We start from the raw sequence: 21320 nt of genomic DNA on the forward strand, positions 1-21320 counted from the left end.
ATTCAAAATCATGCAGTTAAATCAATTAATTTATATTTTTTTAATAAAAGATATGAGTCGTTATTCTAAGTTAGATTATTTTTAAGAGTTTGTTGTGATTGATTTAGTTAATTCCACTGATATTGGATTATATCTGCAATTAAATCACATTTGAATTTTGAACTTAATCTGGGTAAGGCTTTAAACTGTGAGAATCTATCTATCTATATATCTCAAAACAAATTATTAAAAACATTTAAATCTTTTTTTAAACTCATGTCAACCGTGGGGAGATAATCACGCAATTAGTAAATCAATTTATTTATTTATTTTATAAAAAATATGAGCACTCATTCTTAAGTTACGAATTATTTTCTTATGTATGTACTTCTGTTGCATTAGTGTGTAACTTTTAAATTTAAATTATCATTTATTTTTAATTTAAAAATTATCTTTTTATTCTAATTTTATTTGATATACGATAATAGTTATTGTTAATAATTAAAGTATTAATTTTTTAACATTTCTAAAATTTTAAAAAATGTGTGTAGTATAATTAAATTTTTATTTCAATATAATATTTTAATTTTGATCTAATTAAGTTTCAACAAACAATTCTATTTTCTATCAAATTAATTTAAATAAAATCCAATTTATTGTAATTTTAAATTAATTTTTTGGTTACTTTATTTTTTTTTATACACTTTAAGTTAATTTGATATGATATATACAATGAGATTAAAAAAAATATTTATCAAGTAAAAATCTATCATAATTAATTATAAGATCTACTAATTAAACATGATAAATTTATTTATTTTAACATGACCATACTAACGTTATTCAACAGAAAATTGATCAAAGAGTGAAGTGACCAAATTCGCATATCATTGACACACTGATTTTGTCAAGTGTTCCTTTTATTTTTAAATCAATAACAAGCAAATATGTGTTTTGTTGAAAGAAAAATTGCTCTGAAACCTTTCATACGATATAACAGCTCTCTATTTAATAAAATGCGAGAATTAAAATGTCTTTTAAACATATACTATTTATAATTAATCTATCTTTAAAAAATTAAAATATGAATCTTATAATCATGTTAAATATATGTGAAGTTGAAATATATACAGCTGAAGTGTTTGTCTAGCATAAACACTGTTTATTACGTGAAGTTATATATATATAAAGAGAGCCTAAAAATATATTAAAAATATAAAAAAATAGTTAAAGCCATGCCTAATTATTTAGAAATAGTAGTTGAAATTTATTAGTGTAAATGCGTGAAGTATTTTAGCTTGATTTATTAAATATTTGAGTAAATTTATTAAATTCAATATTAAAATTAATTATTTAAATGAGTCAAATTTAAGTATTATCCAGATTAACAATTTCTTCGTAATCGTAAATTATAACTATGAAACTGCGATTCATAGTGTATTTAAAGGGTTTACTGCTGTGGTTAATAGGTTCACATAACAACTGTTAGTTTTTTTTTTGTGTTAAAAGTACTTGATTGTTTTCAAAATACACATATTACTGTTTTATACAGTCAGTTTTCAAATTCCAAACTAATAAAACCTTACTTAAAACTAATATTATCTTAACTAAAATTAATTAAATCAATTTTATTATCAATTAGAAATGATAATTTAATAAATAATTTTATATTTATACAATTAACTAATATTTACTTTAACCTTTATATTTATAATTTTGTTGTTGTTTCACACTACAACACTATTATTATTTATTATTTTCAGTGTAGACTTAAAATTTGGTAGAACATAAAATTCGTAGGCTCAAATTAATTTTGTTATAAAATTGTGATGAGCAAATGAAAAAATAGAGATAACATTATTAAAGAGAAAGAGATAATCTTAATTTTATTTTACACATTCTTAATATAAAAACAAATGAATTTATTTATAGATTTAAATATACAACTGGAAAATCTCATTATTTTAAACGTGAATTAATTAGAATGATTACAATTTCTTAAATTAAAAAAATATATAAATAGTTATGAATGTAGAAAATTTATAAAAAGTTTGACCCTTATTGACAGGGTCATTGTTCCACAAGATAAGTAAATATTTTGATAGAAAAATAAGTTAGTTTGATGAAATATTAACTTCCAAACAGGTATGAATTTCATAAGAGCATAATTTCCAAATCTTCCATTTCATGACCCAAGATCAAAACCATCTAGTGTAGGTGTCCTAGTGTGATTTTGTGAGTCCATCCAATTTGATCAGATTATGAATTGTTTGTAGAAAGTATAACTCAAACACACCTTTCAAGGCCTAGCTCCTTGACAGTGGTCTCCACTCTTGCATATTTTTGTTGCTTGCTCATATTGGATGGCAGTCTTAGGAATGCAGAGAAGATTAACGTTTCTTCTACTGTAAGTTGTCGAAAAAGCAAATCCTCTTGTGTCACAAATCCAATCCTACAAGGCAAATGAAAAATGACAATGAAAAGTACAATATTAGCATATATTTATGCTCAATGAAAAAATCGAGTACATGTTATGAAATGGATGTTAATGTCTAATGAAGGTTGCCAACCTCCTCTTGACAGCTGGATTAAATCGAACATCATTATAAGTTATTTTCCCCTTTGCATTCTCAAGTAATCTTCCTCCCACAACTCTCAACAAGGTTGTCTTCCCACTACCAGAAGGACCCATCAAAGCAAGAATTTCACCAGGGCCAATGCTTCCTGTGATAACCTTCAATATTTTCTTGTATTTATCTTCATCCACTTGCTGTTGTGTGGCCACTTTTGACATCATTGTCTTCACAGGGTTCTTGGAAGCTGTTTGACTATTTCTCACCTTAAACTCTACATCTTCAAACTGCACATTAATGAGAAGCTTGAGAGCAAGTGAAAGAAATCAAAACTACTAATTAAGAACAAAATATTGTTGATAACACTATTCTGACTGATTGAAATCAGCTTTCATTCTCAAGTGATGAATCATCAAGACTCTAGATTGCATTGCTTGAAAAACACAGATTTTAATAAAAAGTAAAGAATTGCTCTAAAGTGAAAAAACCAAATGTTGTAGAATTGAGTCATTTCTCTCCACCTTGAGATATATGGGGAGGGGTGGATCTTGGTTGAAACTAGAATCCTCAACTTTTATGTCAATCTCTGAGTACCTATTCGGAAGGTATGCCTGAGACATGAACTCCATGCTATGACCAAAGCCATTGCTCCCTGCAATCTGTATGGAGCCCATGGATGGGGGTGACATTGGCATATCTTTAATCTCATCTTCTCTTCCGTTCTCCATGATCTTGGATGCCAATGAAAACAATGATGAACCCAAGTCTAATAATAGAGTTTAGATGTCACGAGTCAACTGTATTAGACCAAGAGCTTGCCTATATATGGAGACTGAATTTTGGTTGGTGTCGCACATACTTTTCATGGCAAGTAAAGTTCTTGGTCCATGAAAGGCATGAATGTTTGCAGATATCCTCCTTTCAATTCAACCATTTTCATTTGTCAAAAGAACATGTCAAGAGCATGAATAAAAGTGGCTTGGTAAGTAACTGAACATTTATGAAATGCACTTTCGCATTCTATCATTTAGATGCGACTACTCTCATTCAAATAGGAACAATATTTTACAAAGCAAAAAATGAGAAAATTATGTGACTGAAATTAAACAGTTGCGTCATAGCAGGATTGCCATTTTGTAGGTTGGGGGAAGTCTACAATTAGGACTAGTCCCTCTTGAATATAATTTTCCCCTTTAATGCTAATTTTTCCACTAGTCTAGTAGTTTATGGATTGAAATCAAACTCCAGAGCATGGCCTTGCACTTGTTTGGACTTCTGTTCTGTAATAAACAATATAAATATATCCTAACAATTTGAAATCATCAAACGTTCTTTTATTTGTACCTTAAATTACTAAAAAATTGCAGAAGTTGGGTTACTGCAATAGGTTATCCTTTTGTATCAATTCTGAGAACAAGATCAAAACCATCAAGTGTAGGTGTACTAGTGTGATTTTGTGAATCCATCCAATTTGATCAGATTATGAATTGTTTGTAGAAAGTATTACTCAAACACACATTAGATACTTAAAATAGCTTTTTGTCATGCAACCTTTGTTGCTATTATTTCCATTGCTTGGAGCAATATTCTGCAGTTTTTGTTGTTTTAAACATCAGTTGCATATTTATATCCATGGTTTGGATTGGACATGTTACCCATTATCACATATGCTTCTTTTTTTCACATCTTGGCTAACTTGACTACTAGTTCTCCATGAGTACTTCGTGATTCGTATTACACAATCAGTAGCCATATTTCACTCCATTGTAACTAAGTAGAATACACATTTTCTTTCCTACTTTGCTTTTGTTTTTGTTGAGGCATGTTGGGTTTGATATGATACCCCTTTCATAATCTAAACACATAGCAAGGCCTGTTAGCTACCAAATTATGTTTTTCCAATGCGGAAAACAAAATTATGTGATTACAAAAATTACTTCAGAAAACACCTGCATTCCAAGTGAAATATATTACATCAATGTAACTCTTATTTTTTCTTCATGTATGATTTTATTTTTTCAAATATCTGTACACAAAACAAATAAGCATTATCTATGACGTAAGCTATCTCACGACGCCATTATGCTGGGCCAAAAGAACTCAACATTCGGCAGCAAAGACCAATAACATGGTCATACTTCTGCTGAAGGTGATGCACTTGCTTCCTATTCCTAATTCAATTATATCTCTTGACCACACCCAAGTGCTAATTCTGCTCCAATTATCCACCAAAAAACAAAAAGTATTGTATATAATAGCTTTCTATGTTGCAAACAGTGATCATTATTTTTATGACCCTAATAACCATTGCAAGCAAAATAAGACAAATTTCCTTGATTCCTTGCATTGTTTTGCATCAAAAATTGATTGGGTTGATTTTGGATCCTTCAACTTGTTTGTCTGGCATAGCTATATATATGTTATATCGACGAAGCCTAGAAATTAGGTTTTGTTACAATGTTTTATAGAATGTAGTACTTCTATCTATGGTTCATAAGTCAGGCAGAGTCAATAGGAATAGCAAACTCGTTCAACCGTTTGTCCTAACATCACAATAAATTAAGGATACGTTTAAATACTAACTAATTCAGGTCTCATTTATAAAAAAATAAAAATAAAAATAAGTATCTTTTAGTTCTAATTATAAAAGACAGATTTTTTTAAAATGCATTAATTGTTGAGTGCTTTTTATATCCTTATTTGTTGTAAGATTTATACTAACAAGAAAGGTAATCCCGTACGATGCACGGATAAATTATTATGTTATATTATAATACTATAATTAATAATTATAAAATAAAAAATATTTGTATAAAATAATTATGATAATATTTAAATTATTTTAAAATTAATTAGTATATATTAATATTATTGCTAATAAAATGATTTCATATGTTATATAAAGATTTATAATATACTTTTAAATATTTATAAATTAATTTTAAAAGTAAAAGGTTTAAATTCAAATATAATTTGAATTTATAAATTATAAATTTAATTTTATAAAGTTTAAAAATACTCTTATAATTAATTTATAATAATTTCACATGCATATATACATACCACAATATAAGGATTCTTAATAAAAGAATAAATTTTAATATATTTAAAATATTTTAAGGTAAAAATTATTAAAGAAATAAAATTATATATCTTATTTTATATTATAAAATTATATATAGCACACAATTTAAGAATAAAAATAATTAATTTTTTTATTAAATAAGGCTATTTTGTGTTTCTGAAACCATTGTCATGTATCAAGTATTATAATTTAATCTTTTATTATTGAATCATATATTTATTAATTAAATATATATAATTTAATTTTAAAATAATTATAATTTATATATTAAATTAATTATTTTTAATATAACAGAAAGATAAAAAAATTTAAATGAAAATTTTGATTATTTTTAAAATAAATTATCTATAAAAAATAAATATAACAGTTAAAAATAATTTATATGTGACTTTAAATCTTATAAATATTATTATAAATAATTTAATTATAGATTAGTAAATATATTTATATGTCACAGAAATTTGTTTATATTGTAATTAGTATATATTAATATTATAAATTATAATTTAAATATAAAAATATAATAATAAAATTATATTATATTGAATAATATTAAATATAAATAGATTAAAAAATAAGATAAATAAATTTTCATATGCAAATTTTATATACTTTATATATTTTAAAATTTCAATTAAGATTTAAATAGAAAATAAAAGAGAAGAATAATTTTATTGAAAACAAAAATGAATCTTTATATTAATTAAAATTACACATGTTGATATAATATAAAAATTATGTGTCATATATAAAATATAGATAAATATTATGATAAAAATAACTTTATAATAATATTTAAACTATTTGAAAGTTTAAAATTAATTAGTATATGTTAATATTATTATTAATAAAAATATTAGTTATTTGAAAGAAAGAAATATAATATATAACTTTATAAAATATTTTTCTTTCATATTGACATTAATTAAAAATAAAAGTTATAATTTTTATGTTTTGAAAGATTTCCTTATATACCAACTTTTTAACAGTTTTTGTACTTTTTTCATATAATATTTAAATTATAAATACTAAATTAATATTAATTCTTATTATTCTATTGTTGTATGACCTTTCAAATATATTAATTAATTAATTATAATTTATTCATTCTACTATTCTTCATGAATAATCTTATATTAATATTAAGGTTAAAAAGAAAGTACAAATATGTTAATATATATATATATACACTAAATAAAATATATTTTTTTTATCTTTATTAAATATTTTATATTTGTCCATATAGCTCTCATTTGATTATTTATAACAAATTCAAATGTAACATAAACGACCCTTAGAATATATATATATATATATATATATATATATATATATATATATATATATATACTCATCAATTCTTATTCATTTATTCCATTATTCTTCATTAATCATATACAAATTATCAATTTTGAAGAATATAATTTAAAGTAAATTACTTATATTAAAATTTAAAATTGTATTTAACTGCTAATTATATGCATTTCACTTCATTATTTCAATACTTTCATACATAATTTGTCTCAATTATTTCATGTATATATGGTCATGCTTTGAGCTAAGACCAAATCATCTTCCATTGAAACAGAAGAGTACTCAAACATCGAACTTAATACTTGACTTATAACTGCATCATTTATATTCATCATATACCACAAATTGGATAGCTTGTAAGTTAACAAAAATAGGAAACATCATGCAAAACATAATGATGCCTCTATAAATAAAAAATAATTAAAATACTTACTTATTCTTGTAATCAATAGCCTTTTTTATGTTAGGATTGATATACAACATTGTCTCATTATAAGTATTTGATATGCCTAAAGTTTCTGAAACAGCTATAAAATATAATTTGTTGATAATAATAACTATCACACAATTTAAAAGAGTTCAATATAGATAAAGAATCATACCACCAAATGTTTTCACTTTATATAATTGAATAATCATAATAGGTAAAACATTAGAATTTTAATTCTTTAAAAAATAACCATTTGATCATCAAACTCCTCTCATAAAGTGCAAACAATTCTCTGATTCTTACGAAACAAATTCAATATAATATAATCTTAATTAGTATAAAGTAATGAAAGAGAAAAAATATTAAACAAATATTTTAGCCATTAAAATATGTTATAAAATAATACTCACTCCAAGTAATCGAAAATCAAATCAATATGTTTGCTTTTCTTTTCATTTTTTTCTACATATTTGAGATTATCTTTCTGAACTACATAACCAATGACATCTAATTGAACATGTATCAAACATTATTTTAAAATAATAAAGTAGCATACATGGATAAATAATTATAATTTAAATATTAAATTAATTATTTTTAATATAATAGAAAGATAAAAAATATTAAATGAAAATTTTGATTATTTTTAAAATAAATTATCTATAAAAAATAAATATAACAGTTAAAAATAATTTATATGTAACTTTAAATTTTATAAATATTATTATAAATAATTTAATTATAGATTAGTAAATATATTTATATGTCACAAAAATTTGTTTATATTGTAATTAGTACATATTAATATTATAAATTATAATTTAAATATAAAAAATATAATAATAAAATTATATTATATTGAATAATATTAAATATAAATAGATTGAAAAATAAGATAAATAAATTTTCATAAGCAAATTTTATATACTTTATATATTTTAAAATTTTAATTAAGATTTAAATAGAAAGTAAAAGAGAAGAATAATTTTATTGAAAATAAAAATGAATCTTTATATTAATTAAAATTACACATGTTGATATAATAATTTTATAATTTTTATTTTATAATAAACTTAATTTAAAGTTCAAGAGTATTATATAATTTTATCAGTTATTAATTTCTAATAATAAAATTTAAAATAAACATTAATATTAAGGTTCAAATCTGGTACAAAAGATACACCTTTTGAATATATAAAAAATCTTAATTAAAAATAAATACATTTAACTGATTTGAATTAAACCATTCAAGACGGCCTTAAAGATAAAGATATATCAAAATTACTAATTAAAAATAAATAGATTTAATTAATTTAAATTAAAGCATTTAAGATGGCCTTAAATAATAATTATTAATTATTAAACACATCTACTTTTATATATATAAAAATTAGATATTTATATTTTAACCTTAAGAGTAGATGCATTTATTTATTTAATATATAATACACGAATTTAATTATTTAATAGATGAATATTTCAGAAATAGAGTATAAATTTATAATATATAAATATTTTTTATTGGTCTTAATAAATTAAGTAATTACTTTTTATAAATAAGACCAAAATATTTAATATATAAGTTTATATGATATAAATTTAATAATAGAATTTATTAAAATTAAAAAATGATAATAATCGTAAATTATTTTATTAAATTTCTGATAAACTCTTCCAAAAATCCTTAAAGTGAATGAATAAATAAAAAGAGAGAGATGAAAAGTCAAAGGAAGGATAAGCCGTAACGGAAGTGGCGAAGTCCCGTCTTTGCAGACAACGACCTCCAAGTGAACGTAACTGGCAGTGTTGGAAACGGCCTTAATAGCGTTATAGAGAGGGTGGAAAAAATGAACTATATGAGGTTGATACTACTGAATAGAAATTTTATATAGGAAATTTCTCTACACCCTTCACCTTCACCTTTATCTCTCTCAATTCTCTATAGACATTATGTGTACTTTCAATTGGCTATAAATAGTGTGTGTTTGCATTTGTTCCTTAACCAAAACCATCCATGGGGCGATTCCTTGTACTGTGTTTGCACTTGTTCCTCTTCCTTTTTGCATCCTTCCATTCCCATTCCTATTCCTTAGCTCATTCCCACGATAGCTTTACCTTGCTTCAATTCAAGAACTCCTTCACTGTTGATATCACTCATTATTATAATTCTTCCTATTTTTATTATCGATCTCCTTGCCCACGTCCGTATCCGAGGACAAAAACATGGAAAAATGGAACAGACTGCTGCTCATGGCTTGGGGTCACGTGCCATCCGACATCGGGTCACGTGATCGCACTCGATCTCACCTGCAGTGGGCTTTCTGGTAAAATCGAAGCAAACAGTAGCCTTTTCCGTCTCTCTCATCTCCAATCACTCAATCTCGCTTTCAATAATCTCTCTCAATCTCCATTGTCGTCTCTCTTTGGAGGGCTTACGAGTATGAGTATCACACATCTCAACTTGTCTGGCTCTCTCATTGAAGGTGAAATTCCTATCCAAATCTCACACCTTTCAAAATTATCCTCACTTGATCTCTCTTTCAATTATGATTTAAGATGGAAAGAAAGGAGTTGGAAGAGGCTGCTCCAGAACGCAACACTTTTAAGGGACCTTGTTTTGGATTATACAGATATGTCTTCAACTTCAATCAAACCAATCAATCTCGCTTCATCTCTCAATATCTTGCATCTTTCACGATGTCAGTTCCAAGGATCAATTCCTCCCTCTTTCTCTAACCTCACCCATATTACTTCCTTGGATCTCTCACGGAACGAACTCAGTGGTTCAATCCCATCCTCTTTCTCTAACCTCACCCGTCTCACTTCCTTGGATCTCTCAGGAAACAACATTGGTTCAATCCCATCCTCTTTCTCGAACCTCACCCGTCTCACTTCCTTGTATCTCTCATCCAACAAACTCAGTTCAATCCCATCCTCTTTCTCTAACCTCACCCGTCTCACTTCCTTGGATCTCTCAGGAAACAACCTCAATGGTTCAATCCCATCCTCTCTCTCTAACCTCACACATCTTACTTCCTTGGATCTCTCATCCAACCACCTCAACGGTTCAATCCCATCCTCTTTCTCTAACCTCACCCATCTCACTTCCTTGGATCTCTCATACAACAACCTCGATGGTTCAATCCCAGATATGTTTGGTGGGCTAATCAATTTGGAAGCCGTCCGTCTCAATGACAACAAATTAGGAGGACAAATCCCATCTTCATTGTTTGACTTAACTCATCTTTCTCTTTTGGATTGTTCTTATAATCAATTAGAGGGCCCTCTGCTTACCAAAATAACTGGCCTTTCTAACCTAACTTATTTAAGCTTAAATAACAACTTACTAAACGAGACAATTCCCTCTTGGTGTCTGTCTTTGCCATCCTTAGAGTATCTAGATTTGTCCAGCAACAAGCTGCATGGCAATATTCCACAGTCAATTTTCAGTCTTGCAAACCTTACTCTCTTAGATTTGTCATTTAACAACTTGAGTGGTCTTGTCTACTTTCCACTCTTCTCCAAGCTTCAAAATCTGAAAACTATTTCCCTTTCTCAAAATACTCAATTGTCATTAAACTTTGAATCCAATGTAAATTACAGTTTCCCTAACCTATATGAATTGAAGTTATCTTCTTTAGGTTTAACCGAATTTCCTAAACTTCAAAGAAAATTGTCGACTTTGGGGCTTCTCGATTTATCAAACAATAAACTTAATGGAAGAGTGCCCAACTATTTATGTGAAATGGATTCATTACGAAATTTGAACCTCTCTCACAACTTTTTGACATCCACGTGCCAATTCTTAGAGAATCAAGAGCTCGAATGCCTTGATCTCAGTTTCAACTTGCTGGCTAATGACATTTCCTTGTCAAAATGCAATGCAAGTTCACTTCAGATTCTCAACTTGTCCCACAACAATTTCACAGGCACCATTCCACAATGCCTTGCAAACTTGTCATCTCTGTCCGTTTTGGATCTACAGATGAACAAACTTTATGGAACATTCCCAAGTAACTTTTCAAAAAACAATAATTTCGCAGTTCTGAATCTCAATGACAACCAATTAGAAGGTCTTTTGCCAAAATCTTTGTCTAACTGCAAAAATCTGGAGGTTTTAAATGTTGGGAACAATCAAATAGAAGACACATTTCCACATTGGCTTCAAACTCTACCACTTTTGAAAGTATTAATTTTGCGAGCCAATAAATTGCACGGTCCCCTTGCTAGTTTAAAGACCAAACATCCATTTTCCGGTTTAATTATTTTGGATATCTCATCCAATAATTTCAGCGGCCTAATACCAAAAGCCTATCTAAAAAGTTTTAAAGCCATGAAGAATGTCATTCAAAAGGCCGAAATGGGTAACAGATTGCAATACTTGGAAAGTGATTCAGGAGATCTAATATACATTGATTCTGTGACTGTAACAACAAAAGCGATCAGAATGACGCTCTTGAAAATTCCAATGAACTTTGTAAACGTTGATTTATCGAGAAACAAATTTGAAGGAGAGATTCCAGATGTTATTGGAGAGCTTCATGCACTCAGAGGGCTCAACCTTTCGCATAACAGACTCAATGGTTCTATTCCCCAGTACCTGGGAAATTTGACAAACTTGGAATCATTGGATCTCTCCTCCAATATGCTCACTGGCAGAATTCCTGAAGAATTAATGAATTTGAATTTTCTTGAGGTCTTGAATCTTTCTCAAAACCATCTTGTTGGAGAGATACCTCAAGGAAAACAGTTCAATACTTTTTCAAATGATTCCTATGAAGGAAATTTGGGGTTATGCGGACTCCCATTGTCAAAAAAATGCAGAAACAACCATGAACAACAATCTCCACCTTTATCAACCATGCAGCATGAACAGAAATTTGGATTTGGTTGGAAACCGGTGGCTATAGGATATGGATGTGGAATGGTATGTGGAATGGGCATAGGATATTGTGTGCTGTTAATAGGAAAGCCTGAATGGCTTGCGAGGATGGTTGGTGGTGGGCCTAATAAAAGGGTGAAAAGGATGACAAGGATGAATTAATGGATACGTGACATTGCTTGAGAATGTCTTGTAATATGAATTTGTTTTACTCTTTTTTGAGGGGAGGGTGGTGTACTAGACTAGGATATATTTTATTTGCCTTGATCTTGTATTTTTATTTTATTTAACTCATATAATTGTTCATATTGGTCACATATCAACAGGTGATGTCCTATATTTAAAAAATTGTTATGGCTTGGATTTAGTGATCCAACCCTATGAAGTTGATTGTTAGAAAAACACATATCTTGTGGTGGTAGCAGCTTATGGTACCAGGTAGTTTGTAGAACATGTTTAGATGCAACCTTCGTTCCTTCAAAAGCTACTAGCTTTACCCAATATTATAATGTGTGGATGTATGGATAACTCACTAGTTTAATTTAACTTAAAACTTTTCAAATTTCAATCTAATTAAATTTTATAAACTCATTAATGATCAATTTGACATATTTAATCAATTAATTTCACTTTTAATATGATTAAATAAATTAATATAATTTCATTTAAAAACTAATTTTAATATGATGATTAAATTTCATCAATCCCTTCTATTTTCAATGTGATTAGATATATCAAATTAATATTTTTAAAAAAAATCTAGTTTATGGCAATTTGGAATCTTATTATGTTGTTAACCAAAATTATATATTAAATTAAAAAAATAATTCACATAATAATCTATCATAACTAATTATAAGATCTACTAACTGAATACAACAAAATTTATTATTATATTTTAACATGATCATATACACCTTATTCAATAGGAATTTGCTCAAAGAGTGACACACGAAAAGTAATTGACATGCAGTGATTTGTCAACTCTTTCTTTCATTTGATTTTTAAAAAATAACAAGCAAAAGATGTGTTTTGTAAAAATATTGCACACCGAAACCTTTTATTAGTTTCATACCACATAGCATCCCTTAGTGTGAATATTTTTTATATCTTGAAAAGAAGACAAAAAGTAGAAAGAGAGAATTAAATTCAGAATGTAAAAAGATATTTTGTATTCAAAATTATAAACTAAGAATTTATAACATTGAGAAATAACTATTAATTGTCATTAGTTTTTTTAATATATATATATATATATATATATATATATATTAAACTTGTATATATTAATAAATTATTCTACTTAATTTTCTATTTAAACTTATATATATTTAAAGCCATCATTTTTTGATTTTGGTTGTTTCACACCATAACACCCTTACATAGGCTTCAAACTTGGTCAGAACGTAAAAAAGTGTACGTTCAAATTAATCTGGCCCTTACTGACATTTAATTAATTGTTAAGCAAGATTCATAAATATTTTGACAGAAAAATGAGATAGTTTTGTGAAATATTCAACTTCGTAGAATACTTGAATTTGAATTTCATGAGAGCATAAATATACAAGAGCTTAAACCAGTGTAACTGCAAGCTCAAAAGAATAGTGTTATTTTTTTCAATATAAGATTCAATAACATTTTCATAAACAAAATGTAATTGCTATAAATATTTCCTGATTAATTTTTCTAAACTTAAATATTTTATATAATAAAATGCATTTTGTAAATATATTCTACTGCTACTATTCTAACCACCCAAATGCTAATTCTTTTCCAAGTCTTCATTTCATGCATGACCCAAAAAGAAAATGTTGTGTGCACACGGTTCATGTTCCATGCCACCACCATGAAGCTAAATTAAACATTCTTCTTTGATTACGAGTAAGTTCTTTTGCTTTAACATTTGACCTTTGAAGATATCATGTTTTTCCTCTTTTTCATAAAGATGTTTCTGTGTGTTTTTTAAAAATAGGAACTAATAACTATATCTAGAAATTAGTTTTTGACAATGCTTTGTATTGGAAGATACAGAAAGAAAACAATCGATGAAATGAATGAATGTCATAAATAATCAATAAAACCAAACAAAAACAACGAAAACAATATAAAAGTGATAGGATTGAAGAGACCTCTAGAGTTAAAAAAATTATAAAATGAGAAAGTGAACATAAATAGAGATACTGTAACTGTTATATTTGATTGGTCGCTGATGCATTCAGTGGAATGATGAATTGGCGCATAAACATAAAATGGTCCACAATCAAAATTTTGCTATACATAAATATGACTATTATGTTGTAATGATCTTTAAAAATTAAATTCACTAACTACAACATTATTCTTTATGGAAAGGTTGCAAAGTCTGATAATATTTGTTTCTGTGTGGATTGCGGAAACCAAAATTCTTTATGCGTTTAGTTTCCGTGTGGATCATTTCAGCTTGATTTGGACACCAAATGAAAACTGCATGTATCTCGTGTTTTCATTTTTTGGCTATAAGTATGATCAATTTTTCGTTGCTTAGCATTCTCATTCCATTCCTTAATCTCTTTTCTAATGTTGTAAAGTTTGAATGCAATCATCGATGGGGTTGTTGCTTGTAGTTTTACACACGTGTTTGCATTTGTTACTCACTCATTTTTCACCCTCCCATTCCTTATGCCATCCCCATGATAGTTTTGCCTTGCTTCAATTCAAGAACTCCTTCAATGTCAATACTACTTTTTATGGTGATCCTCTTTTTTTTGAGTCACCACCTCAGTGTCTTCCTTATCCTAAGACCAAAACATGGGAAAATGAGACAGATTGCTGCTCATGGCTTGGAGTCACGTGCCATCCCCAATCGGGTCACGTGATTGGGCTTGATCTCAGCTGCGGTGGGCTTGTGGGTAGAATGAATCCAAACAGTACCCTTTTTCATCTCTCTCATCTGCAATCACTGAGCCTGGCTCACAACGATTTGCATGGGTCCCAATTCTCATCAAATTTTGGAGGCTTTGGGAGCCTTACTTACCTAAACTTGTCTAATTCCAACGTTAAAGGTGAAATTCCTTCTCAAATCTCGCGCATGTCTAAATTAACCTCACTTGATCTCTCTTTGAATTATCAATTAAAATGGAAACAAAGCACGTGGGAGAGGTTTCTTCAAAACACAACAGTTTTAAGAGAGCTTGTTTTGGATCAAACGGACATGTCTTTGATTTCAATTAGGTCACTCAATTTGTCTTCCTCTTTGGTTACACTTGGTTTTGGATTTTCTAGATTAAGGGAAAACTTGACAAATGACATTCTTCTCTGTTTACCAAGTCTTCAAGAGCTAGATTTATCAGGAAATTTTGACCTTCGTGGCCAAATTCCGAACTTGAGTTGTAGTGCTGCTTCTGTGAATGTCTTGGATTTTTCTGCATGTCAATTTGAAGGGTCAATCCCTTTTTCTTTCTCTAACTTCACACATCTTACTTTCTTGGATCTCTCAGATAACAACCTCCGTGGTTCAATTCCTCCCTCTTTCTCTAACCTCACATATCTTACTTACTTGGAACTCTCATCCAACAAACTCAGTGGTTCAATCCCCTCTTCACTTTTTACCCTTCCATGTCTATCAATTTTGTCTCTTTTTGCTAATAATCTTGGTGGTCAAATCCCAAATGTCTTTCATCACTCAAACAGATTTCAAGAAATATTTTTGGGTGAAAACAATATAGGAGGTGGGTTGCCATCATCACTTTCAAACCTTCAACATCTTATTCACTTGGATCTTTCAGGCAATGAATTTAGTAATCAAATCCCTGATGTGTTTGGTGGACTCGCCAAATTGGAAACTCTTGGTCTTAGTAATAACAAATTGCAAGGACAAATCCCATTTTCATTGTTTGACTTAACTCATCTTTCTCTTTTGGATTGTTCTTATAATAAATTAGAAGGTCCTCTGCCCAACAAAATAACAAGATTTTCTAATCTAACTACATTACACTTACATCACAACTTACTAAACGGGACAATTCCTTCTTGGTGTTTATCTTTTCCATCCATGGTAGATTTAGATATGTCATACAATCAGTTTACGGGGCACTTAAGTGCAATCTCATCTTATTCTGTAGAGTTTCTATTTTTGTGCAACAACAAGCTACAAGGAAATATTCCAAAATCAATTTTCAGCCTTGTAAAACTTGTTGGCTTGTGTTTATCATCAAACAAGTTGAGTGGTTCTGTCTACTTTCCACTTTTCTCAAAGCTTCAAAATCTAGAAAGTCTTTCCCTTTCGTACAATGATCACAAACTTCAAATCCAATGTCCATTATACTTTCTCCCATCTTTATACATTGGAGTTATCTTCTGTAAGTTTAATTGACTTGCCCATCTTATCTGAAAATTTACCGAGTTTGGCATATTTTGATCTATCCAATAACAAACTTATAGGAAAAGTGCCTAATTGGTTATTAGAAATGCATACATTGTATTTTTTAAATCTCTCTCACAACCTGTTGACATCTTTAATGGACCAATTCTCCAACAACTACGACCTTTGGTTCCTTGATCTTAGTTTCAACTTATTGACCAGTGACATCTCTTCCTCAATTTGCAATGCAAGTTCACTTCAGCTTCTTAACCTGTCCTACAACAACTTGACAGGCATCATTCCACAATGCCTTACAAACTTGTCATCCCTCTCTTTGTTGGATTTACAAATGAATAAACTTCATGGCACCTTGCCAAGTAACTTCTCAAAGGAGATTGAAATTCTGAATCTCAATGACAACCGATTGGAAGGGTTTTTGCCTCAATCTTTGTCCAATTGCACGCATTTACAGGTTTTAAATCTTGGCAACAACCAAATAGAGGATACATTTCCCTATTGGCTTCAAAGTCTACCATATTTGAAAGTACTTATTTTGCGAGCCAACAAGCTGCATGGTCCTATTGTCAGCTTAAAGACCAAGCATCAATTTCCCAGTTTAACTATTTTTGATATCTCTTCCAATAATTTTAGCAGCTCAATACCAAAAGCCTATATAAAAAATTTTAAAGCCATGAAGAATCAAAAGGAAGAGAATAACGATATGCAATACATGGGTATATATTTAGTCGGTGGAAGATATATTGTTTCTATAGATTTAACAATAAAAGCAAACAGTCTGAAATTCGTGAAAATTCCGAAGAATTTTGTAAACATTGATTTATCACAAAAAAAATTCGAAGGAATGATTCCAGATGTTATTGGAGAGCTTCATGCACTCAAAGGGCTCAACCTTTCTCATAATAGACTCAGTGGTTCTATTCCCCAGTCCCTTGGAAATTTGACAAACTTGGAATCATTGGATCTTTCCTCCAATATGCTCACTGACAGAATTCCAACAGAATTAATCAATTTGAACTTTCTTGAGGTCCTGAATCTCTCTCAAAACCATCTTGTTGGAGAAATACCTCAAGGAAAGCAGTTCAATACTTTTTTAAATGATTCCTATGAAGGAAATTTGGGATTATGTGGACTTCCATTGTCAATAACATGTAGCAACAACCATGAACAACATTCTTCACCTTTATCAATCTTGCAACATCAACAAAAATTTGGATTTGGTTGGAAACCAGTGGCTATAGGATATGGATGTGGAATGGTCTTTGGGATGGGCGTAGGATGTTGTGTGCTATTAATAGGAAAGCCTGAATGGCTTGTGAGGATGGTTGGGGGTCGGCCTAATAAAAGGGTGAAAAGGATGACAAGGATGAATTAGTGGAAAGACTGGAGAATGTCTGGTTGCACACCATATTACTCTGCATTGTATGGAGATTTGATTCAAAGTTTTGTTGTAATATGAATGTGTTATACATTTTGGTTTTTGGGAAAAGGAGTATGATGTACTTCCTTTGCCTTGAGATTGCAATTTTCTTTTATTTAATACGTATAGAGATACAATTGTTTGCATTGGTCATATATCAATAGGCGTTGTCGTATACTTTTAAAACTATTATGTATTTGTTATTGTGATCTAACACTGAAGTTAATTGTTAGAAAACATGTATCTAGTCTGTTTGTATCTTCATTCAAAATGGAGTTCACTCACTTTGATTTTTTTCTCCTCTCACAGAACCTGATTTCCAACGTAGATTTATGCATTAAAATTTGTGTAAACTCTGTTCTTACTTCTAAACATGGGAATTCAATATTGCCTTAGTATTGTTGTCTTGCTTAGATTGATAGGTATACAATTTTACTATAGGTATATCGTATTCAATATCCATTGATACTGTACAGCAATAGAAAATTTTTAGATGTCAACCCAAACTATACACCACTATTATAATGGAATGGCTATGCTTCCAATTGGTTTGTGTCTTTACATCTTTCCAAAATCAATTACCGTTCCTAGTTAGTCATTTGTTCATATTCTATACATGCACTTTTCATACTTTCACTCATCGTGGAACACAAGTTTAATTGAAAACAAGTGAAAGCTGCATTAATGTGTATTTTTGCATAGTGAAGAACACAATTAGATCAATGGAAATAAATACTTCCCTCCCAAATACAACAAATGAAATTGTTGTTGGCCATCATTTGGAGAGTTTTTTTTTTACCAATTTGGAGATTAAGTATTGAAGAAATTAACCCTGACTTCTTATGTTAAACTTCTCAAAACGTTGAATATACATAGAATATGTTACAATTATTTGTATAAATGTTTTGTAATTTCATATACAGCAAGATCTTCGTCTCTCCATGTGACTCAACAAAGAAATTTTGAGCTCAATTTAAATCCTAATTATCGTTTTCCTTTTAACGATCAATATGTAACATTACTTAGGCAGATACATAAATTGAAAAGAAGTGCATAATATGAATTTCTCTGCAAAATCACGTTAAATAAAAATGATTGAAAAACACATACACAAACAGTGGGGCATGGAGCTGGGGACAAATTAACCTATTTTGAGGACTATAGTTTTTTCTGGTCAAGACGACTACATTCAATTGGAATCGAAAACTTATTTTAAAAAATCGTGTATGTCTCACTGAAACTATTCAAATTTAATAACCATATAATATTTTTATAACAAACATAGTACCTTTGTATTATAATTACACCAGCAGAGATGACTCATCTTTCAATTTTAACATAAGTAATGATCTTTATGAATGATTTTTCCATTAAAAATAGTTTATTGTGTATATACATGCTTTTCGTACTTGGTATGATAAATTGTATATTCTTCCACTAACACATAATTAATGCATTTGGAGATAACATGACTTGGCAGCAACACTATGATCCCTTTGAGTCTTGACGCACTCAACCTTAAGTGAATAATATTGTATAAGATGTCTTGAGCTGAAGTTGCCACATTCAGACCAGCATCAAGTGCATAAATGTAAAGGCAAGTTACGCTTTCTAGCATATCCACTCACTCAATTAATAATTTATTCACTCTTTTCTAATTAGCCACCAAACAACCGCACTAACCCTTTTGGTCCTCAAGCAGTATTTGGATCAAAAGAATGGAGGAAAGGTAAAGATAAGTTTATAGAAAATTTTGATAATGATAAACTCTTCTGTAATTTGTTTACTTAAAAAACAAATCATCGTCCAAATACATGTTAAAGTAAAATTAACTTATTTTTAATGGCAATTTTTTAGTCTTATATTTCTGTAATTTTCTCTAAAATTATATATTTCGGTATGTAATATTTTCAAATCTCATATTTGAATTAATTTTCACTAATTAATGATATTCTTTCTCTTAAAGTGAAAAAACATGCAGATAAAAATACTTGAGTAAACGATTGCATGGACCTTTCCTCCCTTCACTTAAAACTGGTACAACTTTTTACTGGCAAAAGATTGTGTGCTAGCTCAAGTAACCAAAGACAGGTAGGTATTTCCAGAAAAGGATATGTTCTCTTCCTGCAATTCTGCTCAAATACATCCACCTAGTGAATGTGTTATATACCAAATCAGGGCACAAAATTTAAGAAAATATTTCTTTTACATCTAAAATGGGACATCTTTTTTTTTTAATATTTTTAAAACTATATATATAATTATACAATATCGTTTATGATACATTAGTCTGCAGGTTTTTAAATAATATGACTCCAAGATCTGTGGTTCTATCCAAGGCACACCAATATTATAGGAAAAAGTAATAACATCACTCTTCTTAATTGTAACATAAATTTTATTTTATTTTTTTGTTGAATTTTTAGAAACTTGCATATATAAGCATAATATTAACAAATGTGCAATTACTACCGATTGATTGCTGCGTTTTGCTGGCTAAGGGTCATTGTTTAGGAAGTAAAATTCTTAAACGGAACGAGTTAGTGAAAGGTACAAGTAAATTCAAATTTAGTAGAATGGATCTGGACGCAATTAACTTGTAAGGACTAAGGAGACAAGAATTAATTATTAATTAACGTTTTTGAAAGGATGTTTTATCTAAAAAAGATGGGATATAGGATTGGATGTATGTCTATTTTTTTAATATAGATTGTGGGAGTAGTTAAGTACCCGATGAGGCATGGGTATATGCAAGTCAAAGAACGTTGTTTAATATAGAAAAACCAATAACAGTGAAAACGATCATGTGAGTGACAATTTTTCAATGCTTCCTGATTTAATATGATTTCAATTATAGTACCAAGATTTGCCAACACTTCTTCAGCGTTAGCCTTTATTGAGTTTAGGCATTTTAATTACCTAAATTAACTTTTAAATTGATATTAATCCACCTAGGCAATTATTCAAAATTAAGCAACTAAATGAACGAGGCGTTACTAAATTTTCAACCCATAAACCAACATGTTTAGTTTGTAATGATTGAAATTAAAAAGTTTTAAGTTTTGTTTCCATCATCAACAGTTTCCTTAGCACACATACTCCTGCCTTCAAAATGAGTGAGTTCTCCTTCAACTCTTTTTGTCACCTTCACTATATTCTCTCACGAGTTAATAGTAACTGTGGTTTAATATAACTAGCTTTTCATAAGCTTAATTATGTCTTTTTCTCTAAAGGGATCAACTCACTGTTAATATGTTGATGATGCCATTTGTTTTTATAC

At 28.9% G+C, this 21320-nt stretch overlaps 2 protein-coding genes across 2 annotated transcripts; both read left to right on the plus strand.

Moving 5' to 3' along the window:
• The first annotated feature begins 9267 nt into the window (after positions 1-9267).
• Positions 9268-12735, plus strand: LOC113847787 (receptor-like protein 32). The gene is made up of 2 exons (XM_027477067.1): positions 9268-9864; positions 9938-12735. The coding sequence occupies exon 2, from the start codon at positions 10014-10016 to the stop codon at positions 12423-12425; it is 2412 nt and encodes an 803-aa protein (XP_027332868.1). The 5' UTR covers positions 9268-9864; positions 9938-10013; the 3' UTR covers positions 12426-12735.
• Positions 12736-14847: 2112 nt separating this feature from the next.
• LOC113874586 (receptor-like protein 9DC3) lies at positions 14848-17995 on the plus strand. The gene is made up of 3 exons (XM_027512806.1): positions 14848-15751; positions 15968-16600; positions 16689-17995. Exons 1-3 carry the CDS (start codon positions 14848-14850, stop codon positions 17993-17995), a joined length of 2844 nt encoding a protein of 947 aa, XP_027368607.1.
• The last annotated feature ends 3325 nt before the right edge of the window (positions 17996-21320 follow it).

The sequence above is a fragment of the Abrus precatorius genome, unplaced genomic scaffold, assembly GCF_003935025.1.
Source record: "Abrus precatorius isolate BTA unplaced genomic scaffold, Abrus_2018 Scaffold8, whole genome shotgun sequence".
NCBI classification, from domain to species: domain Eukaryota; kingdom Viridiplantae; phylum Streptophyta; class Magnoliopsida; order Fabales; family Fabaceae; genus Abrus; species Abrus precatorius.